The sequence below is a fragment of the Malurus melanocephalus genome, unplaced genomic scaffold, assembly GCF_030028575.1.
Source record: "Malurus melanocephalus ecotype Western Australia unplaced genomic scaffold, MMel_1.1 scaffold_58, whole genome shotgun sequence".
NCBI classification, from domain to species: Eukaryota; Metazoa; Chordata; class Aves; order Passeriformes; family Maluridae; genus Malurus; species Malurus melanocephalus.
The window spans coordinates 37,229-48,671 of record NW_026623290.1 but is presented as its reverse complement, the minus strand read 5'-3'; the positions used below and the strand labels follow the sequence as shown (position 1 = coordinate 48,671).

Sequence of the window (11,443 nt, the reverse complement as noted above, 5' to 3'; positions counted from 1 at the left end):
AAAATGAAATCAAAAGCCCCACATGGCTCCGCGGAGCGCGGCACGGACGGGCGGCCCCAGCTCCGGGCTCTGCACTGAAAGATTACAGAGACTTTTTCTCCTTCTTCTCCTCCTCCTCTCGTCCCCTCCCATTAGAAACCAGCCCCAACCATCAATCATCCCGCTGCCTCCCAATGCCTGCATCCTGCTCCGCGCCTCCTCCTCCGAGCGCGCCCGCCTCCCCGGCCATGCTGCGGGAAGGGGCGGGAGCGGCCGCGGCCATGGGAGCCAGGCAGGGAGGGAGCGGGGAAAACGAGCCGGGGACAGCCGGCCAAGGGGGTTAKTGAAGCGGATGGAGCCGCCCAGCTCTCCCGTGCCCCGTGAGAAGGGAGTGGTGGTGGTTCCACGGAGGATGGGCAGCTGGAAGGGCTCTTGATGCGGCCCCCTCTGCCCGCCGTCATTCATCGYGGCTGGGTGGCAATTTGGGAGAGGGGCTTCCTCCCATCCTGTCGGGTCTCAACACYCTCTGTGCCCTCCCTGGGCCTCTCCCATGGGCCTACTAGAGCGCTTTGGATCGCCCGAAAATTAAACAATTTGGGGTGAAGGGCCTGTCATACAGCAGAAGGGGGAAACTGAGGCAGGGAGGCTTTTAGGTGGCTGGTGAGGGGCAGGGGTTGTGCCAGCGACATCTCCTGCCCTCTGGGGTATGGCATCTTCACCAGCACATGGGGCTCCTTCATGTCCTCCCAGCCCTGGCACCATGATGAGAGTTTCACAACAGTTCCAGGTCATTCACCTGCACCTGCACCTGCACTGGCACAGGCAACGGTGAAGTAACCCCAGGTGACTCAGAAACAGCGAGTTTCATAGATCCTTATCATTGSACTGGCACTCCTTAGAYAGGGGAACGACTGTCAGGTACCCTMAATCCAGCTGCCAGCCTGCTAAGGACTGATGGAGATGACTAAAAAATATCTACACTCTCTCAGGACCTCCTGCACTGCTTCATCTGCACCACCAGCCCCTGTATAGACCTGGGTGTTCAGCTTTCACTGGGGARAAGTCTCACCAGTTATCCTGTAGGGTTGCCCCAGGGTCTGATTTTATAAGCCCCCCTAGAAACCCTCTGGGCAGTCCCAGGCAGGCAGCAGCTCTGGGAGAACCCTCTGCTCAYGGACCATCASAGGAGCAGCAGCTTGGAGYACACAGACATTGGAGCAGCAGCTTGGAGCACACAGGCATTTATTTGCCTGCTGGGTTTCAAGATGCTGCTCTTTTCCACCTCCTGCAATGCCACAACGTGGGGAGGTGAGCAGATTGGATCTGCATCCCCACCATCCCAGGGGTCTGCTCCACCCATCAGAGGGCTAGGCCAGGAGGAAGGCATCCACTTAGCTTGGATCTCTTAAGAATTTCCCTTGAGGGATSTTTTAGCCACAGTGAACTAAGACCACTTCTGAATGAGGGTGCCCACGGGTGTAGGCTTTAATAACTTCCCTGTTTGGGATCATTAGCTCTCCTTTGATGATGTGTCCCCTTGCCATCCTGATGTTTCATCTCCTTTCTTTTGGGGTTCTTACACAAAAAATAAAAGGATGCTGGTTGTTTTACACCACTCTTCCCCCAACTCTGTAAGACCATGGATCTTCCCTTCTGTGGGTTRGTATGGGCTTGGGATATTCCTTGACATTTCTTCTAGTTATTCTTGGAAACCTGCTCTTCCGCCTYATAAACATCCTTAAGGATTCTTTTTGGAGTGACAGTAGCCTAAAGTCCCTAACAAGAGTTTGTGATCTCCTCCCTGTCACAAATTGATTCAGTTTTTCAGTACAACAAATACCCCATGGAAAGAGGAAGAGGAGATGGAAATAAATATCCAAGAAGTGAAGATATCCATTAACACCTATTTCTCCATGAGGGGAGTGAGCCCCATGCCTCCAAACAAAGGAGCAGCTTCTCTGGGGCTTCATCCAGGCTGCAACAGGAATTAAAAACACTGAARCTTTTCCATCTGGGACCCAGATGGGATCCAAAAATCCTGTGGCCTTGCCTGCCTAATGGAATATCTGTCTTGGTCATAGAGCTGCACTCAGACAGTGTCCACTGAAGTCAGAAGGAGCTCTGTGTGCAGAGGAGCTGCCAGAGTGGGCAGAGCTGGGCAGGAGATGAAAGCTGGCAGGCTGGATCCAGACCTGTAGCAGAGGCAGTGTGGGAGGAACGCCGACTCGAAGCACCTCTTTGTGGGGGATGTCAAACAGGGGCAAATATGTCCAAACCCTGCCAGCTGCTCCTACCACCCAAGAAGAAATGCCTGCTGATGGGATGTGTAGGCAGCTGGAGCTGGAAGGGGCCTGGGGGGAGGAGACAGAGGGTCTGTGAGCTGGGGAGAGCCCCGGAAAGGGGGGGAGATCCAGGGGATGGGGTTTCAGACCTCAAATCCCTTTCTCTTGCTCTCATCCTCTCCTCTTGCAGTGCGACTTTTGCTTTTATTTCAGAACGAAAAACATCGTTTGTGCTGTTATCCTGACTGATGACATCTAACATGATCTGTTTAACTAAAAAAAAAAAAAAAAAAGTCTGAATTACGAACATTTAAAACCCAGCTGTTAAATAGCTGCTGCGAGGCTGCTTTGATGGTTTGACCTAAAGCACCACTTTGGTATTGCCCTTTTGGGGCAGTCTGACACATTGCAATGATAGCCTGGAATCCAGTCTGAGGCATTACAGTTAAAATAAGACCCTTGATGGAAATTCTGCCTTTGGTGTAGGGAAAACTTCGCTGCCATAAAGCAACGGTCGGATGCCCCTGGCTCCAGTTTGTAAAATTTTCTCCTTGATTTTGCTCCGTTGCATCATGCATTGCAAATGGGATTGCTGTTCTTGGCACAGACCAGAGCAGCGGATTTCGCTGGAGAAAACAACAGATGTGTCCAAACCGTAACTTCAGGGAGGAAAAAGGCCCCAAATAAGGTGTGTTTCTGAAATCCTGCTCCCCYTTAGACATTTTTTAAATAACCTTCACCTTTCTGTTTAGCTGAAATCAAAGACCTGGACTTTAAATCGCCTACTGAATCAGAGGCTGTGTCAAATTCGGATCTCTGCCTTGCTTAATGGGGATGTCTAGGTTTGAAAACATGGAGTGGCTGTATTTCCCCTAACTTCTTTCCTTCTCAAAGCYCATCCAGGACTCCCTGTTTAGGCAGCATTGAGCCCGATGCTCCTGCAAACAGAATGTGGGAAACCACCTCCACCACTGAAATGCACTGGAGCTTTCCTTTTCTCTGCCACCCTGTGTGACTGTGGGCTTCAGCAGGGCTGAGTGAACGGGGCTGATTTGAACCCCAAGGTTTGCAGATGAGAGCTCCCCTTGCAGCCTTCCTAATGGAATTATTCCCTACCTGTAATTACATGGCTGAAATAGTAAACATGGGTATTTCTGAGGGCTGCARCTGGTAGTTAGAGGAATGGATGTCAGGGCTCCTGGTCTGCTCCTGACTCTCCCGTGAACTTTTTGTGTGGTCACTTTTCACACCACTATCCCCACATTCTTTCTGCCTCAGGACATGGTGTTCAACTCATGGCCTGTCTGGGATAAGCCATAATCACTCCTGCAGGAAGCTAATCCTGAAATGCTCTGCAGGGATATGTGTGTCAGCAGCAACAAGCAARCTGCTCCTTAAAGGAGGAAGAAAGGAAGTTTGGAGTGGAAACCCCCAAGTTATTCTCCTGAGAGGTTTGATAACTGATCCCAGTACGTGTGTGGAAACAAAACCAAACACTCATGCTCTGAACAATTCACTTACTAAAGAAAAARACTCTTAATAAGAAGAAGCAAAAAAAGACTCCAACTTCTTTATGGAGTAACAGCCACCTCTGATGTCTGCAACAGYGAAAAATGCTGCAGTTCATTTTAAAGACCTTCCCTTTACTCATCATTCAATTTTTTATCATTTTGTCATTTCCCTGGCTGACCTGTCCCTGAGCTGTGCACCGTAGCTGCCGAATATTCATCTAAACTCCCTTCCCTGCCATTCTGTTTCCTTGCAGGCAGACCAGGAAAGTGTCCCCCCAAGATCTCCTTGGTGCCCTGCACTGAAATTTGGCAGCAGCTGAACGGGGCAGGCAGAGGGGATGGCACAGAGCTGGGCTTTGAAGACCRACCCACTCCTGTGTGCAGAGAGCAGTTTGTTGGTTTATCTAAATCCTCCTTCCCCCTCCTGCCCCCGTGAACATCAGCCTYACCTGCACTGGCTGTGCAAAAAGAGGCCACTTGTGCAAAGTGGGAAAAAATACAGCTTTGTGGCACCAGTAAATAAAACGTAATAACTCTTTGTTGAGCTGCATCTTTGTATCTGCAGATTAATTGGCAATCAGCAACCCCCACTGAAGTCACAGTGGGTAACCCTCTCTGCTCACGTCGACTGCTCCAAGCCCACAGCCATAAAAACCACCTCTAAATGCTGAAAAACAGCCAGGCTGGACAAGGGGAAGGGAAGATGGGCTGGTGGAAAACTTCTAGTCTCACTCATGACAGAAAGCAAAACAAGCAGAGATATTTTAAGGCAAATAAAGTTCATCACATTAACTTTTTTTTTGACTGGTAAAATTCATTCGTGTCTCTCCCCTTCCTTCCCTTGCTTGCAAAGCCCCCGGGGGGCAAGGCCTAATTCMTGCACATGGGAGCATGTAACCATCCCTTGTTCAGCAGTGTTTGGAGGGCTGGCTGGAATTCATCATTTGTATATTTAATTCTCTGCAGGGAGCTGTTCTTCCTGGCCCAGTCTCCTCTTTGGGGTAAATATCAAGCARTATCTCTTTTAGAGTATCTTCTTCRCATCTGGGCTCCCCTCTAAGCAAAAATAGAAGACGGGCTAGGAGGTTCCCAAGAGCAAGTTTGAATGGCCAAATGTCAGCTCAGCAGAACAGATGGATAAATCTGAACTGCCAAAAAATGATCAGAATCATAAAATCACAGAACAGTTTGAGTTGGAAGGGGCCTTAAAGATCATCTAGTTCTGCTCCCCCTGCCATGGGCAGGGACACCAAAAGAATTGCAGAGAACTGGYTGTTTATCAGCAGAGGCCAGTCTGTGTAATGGGACAGTCTCTGCTGCTTTTAAAAGCTCCTGACATCTCGAGAAAGTGCAAACATAGCTCGCTAATTCCCCCCCTGTGCCTGACAGGTCAGCTAAGGACATCTCCTCGATCCTATTTAAAGGTGGGAGATGGCATCGAGTGTTTGCAATTGTACATCTGYGGCCCTCTGAGCAAGGGGTGTTTGAAGGATCCTCTGGAAAAAGCTCTGTGAAACCCAATCACCTTTCCCAGGTCTCCTTCTGTCAATTCCTGACAGCAGTGGCCAGAAATACAACCCAGCACAGGATGCCTTTCCTGCATTCTCAGTTGAGAAACATTAAGTGACARTGTCCTCTGCTGATTTAAAACTTTGTCCTGAGTATCTGAGAAAGAGATATTCCTTCTCATGGGGAAAAAAAAAAAATCCCAAAGCCGAACAACTTTATCCAGCACTTCTGTGGGTATTTTGGCAAACGAAAGTGGGAGATTTTGTGGAGGGGGAGAATCTCCGAGGTGGTACCTGGGGTCCTCCTGGGTGTGCCTGGCTCAGGGCTGGGCTGGGCTGGGTTGAGGCTGGTTTGGGACTAAGGCTGGGTTGGAGCTGAGCTGGGACTCGGTGAACTGGGCTGGGACTGGGTGAACTGGGCTGGGACTGGGCTGGGACTGGGCTGGACTGGGCTGGGCTGGGCCGGGGCTGCGGCCCCACTGGGTGGTGCTGTTATCCCTGCGCCGCCTGCGAAAGTATCCAGTTTATAAAATAAATGCAATCCAACGCCGCCTTAAACCACATGACATAACAGCAGCTTGCGAGCTCCCATTAAAATCTCAATTTGGGGAAATTGATTCTACCTCTGAGCAATTGCGATGCAATTACTCCAACAGGCAGCAATCAAGAATCACATCAAAACAACACCAAACTTTCATCTCCTGCCTCGCAACCACCACCACAACAAAAAGCACCTGTCTTGCAAACGCAGCCCGGTTTCCATAAATATATATAATTTTTAGGAAGGGCAACGTGCGTGTCCCAGAGTGGAAGCGAACTTGGACGGGGGCTGTTCTGGCTGCTGTGCCTGAACTGTCCTGTCCTGTCGGGGGGCTGGATAATGTMCCCCCGTCTCCTGGAGGAGGTTTTGGGCTATTTACGGACTCAGGACACCAGGAACAAAGTCGCTGCCGCTGCCCAGCMGCGTTCCAGCTGCCCATCCTCTCCCTGTGCAGATGTGCCCATCCCTGCCATGTCCCACATCTGTCCAGCTGTCACCGCGCACCTTCCTCCCCTCGCAGCTCGCAGATCCTCCCCCCAGCGCTGTGCAACCAGGGGAGTTCAGGGAGAGAGAGCTTTGTGTCCCCGCTGCGCTCTCCATAACCGCGATCGGCCCCGGGATGAGCTACCCGAGGGAAAGGGGGAAATATTGGGGAGGATGTTTACAGTTCCCATCAGTGGTCTGCAAGGAATTACTCGATTGACTTAGCGCAGCAGGGAGCAGCTTTAGTGGCAACCATCAGAAGGGAGGATAAATGAATAACCGCATGCACGCCAGCTAGCGCCGAGGCAGGCAGGGAGCGCTGGGCAGGGAAAATGGGAAAAATCGAGGTTCCTTATAAAAACGGCCGGGGAGGGGGGAGGCAGGCGGGGACCGGGAGCCTCAACAGGTCCGGAGGAGGAAGGGCCATGCAGGGAGCAGGGGGACATGCGGCCGGGGGGGGTCCCCAGCCCCCCGCCCCGCTTACCTTGGCGGCCGCATCAGCCTCTCCAGCCCCGCGGGGGTCGGTGCAGGCAGCGGCGGCTTTTTTAATTTTTTTTTTTTTTTNGGCAGCGGCGGCTTTTTTAATTTTTTTTTTTTTTTTCMRGRRGGRKWAAAWAAAAMAAAAAWWAAAAAAAACTAAACAAAATAAAACCCAAACGAAATAAAATAGTAAAATCCCCCAAGGATCGAAGTGGGGGTGGCGGGGGGTGGAGGCCGAGGGGCGCGGGCAGCCCCCCGCCCTGCGGGCAGCCCCGGCGGGGTGCAGGCGGCCTCGCTCAGCGGGACGCGGGGAGCCGCATCGCCCTCCCGGAGCATGTGAGAGGCAGCGGAGGAGATAGAGCCAGATAGGGAGGTCCCCTCCCTCCTCCCTCCTTCCCTTCTCCCTCCTCCCTCCTTCCCTCCGCACACGCTGAGCAGCGCCGTTCGCAAGGAGCGGCGGAGAGAGGGAGGGAGAGGGAGGCGCAGCCCCGGCCCCGCCGAGGGGGGTTTGGGGGTCTCCGCTGCAACACCCCCGACCCCCTCTCCCTGTGCAGGCAGCCAGGGCTGGGGGGATTTGGAGGAGATCTCAGGGTTTTCCCGGAGAGCTGGGGATGCTCCACCTGCAGCAGGAGGGAATGGAGGGAAGGGGGGGTTTGGGGGGCACTCCCCTCTCCAGCCCATGGGGCATGTGTAGGTGCCGAGAGCATCATCACATTGACTGGGGACTGTGACAAGAACTGGGCTTGGGGGCGGGAGGACGACCCTGAGCCGGACTGTGCGGTGGGGAAGGGATGAAGACCCCAGGCTGCCCCAAGAGCCCSTCAGTGTAGCCTCCTACCCCAGTGCCACAGCATTGCCGAGAGCTGGGCAGTGTGGCAGCTCGCCCCCGAGTGTCCCCACCACCCCTGGGGTCAGCACCCATCTCCCAGAGGGGCCTGTGGGGCTGGTTTTGGCACACACGGGTACCAGGSCGATGGGAAAGCTCTGGGTGCCGGGCTGTGCCAACCGAAGTGTCAGACACACAATTAATTACTGCAGCCCCAGAGCCACAAACACTAAATATGCAGCCGCCGTAGTGCGTGGATAATAGCAGCCCTTTGCAAAGTGTTTCTTTCTCTTTCTCCTCTGTTGAAGAGACAGCGACTGCAGAGAGCACGCAGCAGCTCTCCCCTGCTTGATTAAGTCAGCAGCGAAGACAGAATGTGCCTGTACAGCTCAGGCTTAAGGAGGGATTTGAGTSTGTGTAAGGTACAAATTAGAAAATGGATGTGATTTAATCACAACAAATCTAAACAGTCCTGCTACAGAAACCCTGCCATCAAGGAGGGCATTTTCTTAAACGTGGACACGACGAGTGTATAGTCCTGACAAAGGAGCAACGTGTTTGGGGGTGAGTTGTTAGAGCAAGAACAGAGACAAGACTGGGGAAAACCTGATGTATACCAGATAAGTTATCMGTTATAGAAGGAACGGCTTCCTTCCGTAATAATTATTTGCAAATCAGTCCACAGTTCTGGATGCTGTGGTGTCTGGACACTAGAGCAGAGACAGAGCAGCTTCTGTCAGGCTTGGGATGCTGCACAGACAGGAAACCAGGCACAGCCCCTGCCTGGGAGAAGGTAAACTGCTTGTTCCGAGGAGCCCGAGTGAATGCAGCAGACAAAGGGGAGGGGGAAGAAAGGATGGCAAGCGCAGGCCTTCCTGCAGGTGTGCACAGTGGGTCGGGCTCGAGTCCCAGGCTGTAAAATCCTGCACGCTGGAGCGTTACTAATCCCAGCTCTYGGGGACTGTGCCCCTGCTGGCTGGGGGGGCATCGCCACCGCAACCGCAGCGCCTTCGGCTGCKCTGGGGAAGGGCTTCCCTGGGAAGACAAAGCGCAAGACAGAAGAATGCTAATGCACAGGGCGCGGAGGTGCCTTGGTAACAGCAGCAGAGCATCGCGGCGGCGGCGAGCTGGTGCTGAGCCCGGGTCCTGTTGGGAGCCCGGAGCGGGGAGGCTCCGAAAAGCGCAGCTGCGTTCGTGGGAACTCTCAGAAGTCYCCGCCGGCCGCTTCCCCCAGCTCTTATCAGCGCGCCCGTTAATCTTCGGCATCACAACAGGAGTTGGCACCTCCAGTTCCAGGTGCAAGGTGCACACCTTTGACCTTGCCATTTCCTCCAGAAACACCCTGCGAGGTGGAGGTGTAACTACAGCCCTTGGTGGGCACCTTATGCGCCCGGCTAGCAGGACATCACTGGGGATGGCCGTGCATCCTGGGGCAAGAGAAGGACTCCATGGACAGTGGGCTATTGTCCTTGCAGGGACGCTCTAAGAGTAAAACATAAATTTGGTCGCCATGTGTAAAGTACAGCCAGGTGAAAATGAAATCCATCATATTCAGATTTCCATTTTCTTCGCTCGTTCATTGAATCCTCAGTTTAGTGCCTGTGATCAGTTTTTTGTCCTGGGAGTGAGTTTGCCCCTTTGCCTGTGCAGGGACCTTCTTGGCCACAAACCAAACAAAGCAAATAATGCCAGTAGAGTTTGTCCTTCCGGAAATGATTAAGGCAACACAAGTGAACAGGCAGTTAAAGGAAGGGCTTGGTCATGGGAGAAGAGGAATTGTAGCACGAGACCCATTATCAGCAGGCAGGTGGCTGTCCTGAGACACAGGAGGGCTCAGGTGACCTTGGGAATATTGATGGGTTGGGACATGCCAAACATGAAGTGGTTTGGGCTGGAAGGGACCTTAAAGATCATCCAGTCTCAGCCCCCCTGGCATGGGATATGTGGCAGAGATCACATCTCACTGACAGCGATGGAAATCATCTCCACRAGTTTGTGGACATCACCAGGCTGAGATGCAGGTGCAACCGAGGGTGTGAGACACATGAGCTTTTCATCTGCCATTTTCATCCATGCRTGAGGGTTGCCTAAACCTATTATTTTGAAGGCATTTTCCATGCTGCAGCTATCTTCCTTGACCTCTAAAAGATCTGGCTGATCCTGATCTCAAGATGAAAGATTGCCACCTCACGGGCTGTGAACACCCGTCTGTGAGATTAGGCCCTGAATTATTAATACAATCAATGACTACCTCTTTTCATCCTGGAAGAGGCACAAAGGAAAGCTACGGGGGCCCTGAAAGGGAGGGAGGATTCTCGAGCAAGGGGGGAGAAGTCACCAGTGGAAACTGGTTTTCTTTGGGTGGAAACGCCTCCCGTGTCAGTTTTATTCTGGAGGCAGGAACAATGGCACCATTCAGGAGGTGACAACCCAGCTGTGCTGGGAGGGCTGATGGTGGCACTGGGAAACCTCCCATGGGGACTGTGTGTCCAGGGAGGGACATCCTTCCTTCCAGCCCCTTTCCTGCATTCAGTGCATCATGGGCTGCACKAAAATGGGGTCCCAAAGAGCCTGAACTGCAGAGCTAAAGCCATCGAGGAGAGCAGCTGGAGAGCAGGGCCTGTGTTCATCTGCAAAGCTACCACACCTACACACACAGGTAGACCTGACCCCCAGGCAGGTGACAGCCTGTGTCTTGTGGGGTGATTGTGGGGTTTCTTCACTGTGGGAAGGATATGGACGTCACCAGACTGGAGTGAACCAGGGAACCAGCAAGGGATGGACTGTGAGGCCGTGCTTTTGGTGCCTGGARTGCAGGAGCCTTTCCTTTTCCCTTTTCCCCGTGGAACCATCAGTGTGGAGGTGACCTGGATGTGCTGCTGGGTCTCTGTTCTGATCTTTACACTTTTCCTTGGCTTGAGCCTGACCTACTGATTTGGGACATTTCAGTGATATTGGTTCCTTTCTCCTTTCCCTATTGCATTTGGGAGGAAGGTACCACGGCCCCATCCTCATCAAGGASCAGAAAAAACTCCCCAATTCTGAGCCCCACATGGAAGACAAAGCTAATTGGAAACCAAAAATAAAATACTATCTTCACTCAATTTTTCAAGAGGTTGAAAAAAAGTTATTGTGCTAATGAAGCTATTCTTTCTGGGTAGATAATGCAAAGCATTGCTTCAGTGCTGGCCAGAATGTCTGAGAAACATTTTTTCCCCCTTCTTCTCATTAAAGTTCATATTAACATTGCAAATAAGATAAGAAAAGAAGTGTTCAGTTACAATTATGTAGCGCCTTGTGATCACAAACAGATTCTGTAATCCCTACTCAGGGGGTTTCAGAGCTGAATTTAGCTGATTTCAGAGTACAAAGTCGAGCTCAGCCAAGCCTGCTCTCCTACTCGGTATGATCCTCATCTGGGCTCTGGTCACACGAGGGACCCATGGCAAGCCAGGCTGCAGAGCCAAGCARCATCTCACAGATTCATCAGCTGCCCTGGCTGGCACCCAAACCTCCTTTTTGCCTATGCAGCTATTTATTAATATTCTTCTCTTTATTAGTTTTAAACCAATGCCTGCTTCYGGCATCAAAACCTGATACTGGTTCAGCTGCAGCTGCTCATGGGCTCATTTCRGAGATGTGATGCTCTTCACCATGGCTGAGAGTGAGCATTTATGGGCTCTGACCTGGTCAGTGCCATCCTCTGTTAAGTGGGGCCATGGCCCTTGGGCAAAGGCAGGATCCTGAGCAGGTGGAAATTTTCCTCCTCCCCTACCCGTGCTTCTAAACCATCTGACCTCAAGGCATTTGCAGCAGGCATGGGAGTAGTCCCT

At 52.2% G+C, this 11,443-nt stretch overlaps 1 protein-coding gene across 1 annotated transcript in view; it reads right to left on the bottom strand.

Moving 5' to 3' along the window:
* The window catches only part of RGMA (repulsive guidance molecule BMP co-receptor a), a 25,406-nt gene extending 18,567 nt beyond the window's left edge, over positions 1-6,839 (bottom strand). The window contains exon 1 of the mRNA XM_057365808.1: positions 6,789-6,839. Coding sequence (XP_057221791.1) covers positions 6,789-6,802 — 14 coding nt within the window. The 5' untranslated portion in view covers positions 6,803-6,839. The remainder of the gene's footprint in view (positions 1-6,788) is intronic.
* Between the last annotated feature and the right edge of the window lie 4,604 nt (positions 6,840-11,443).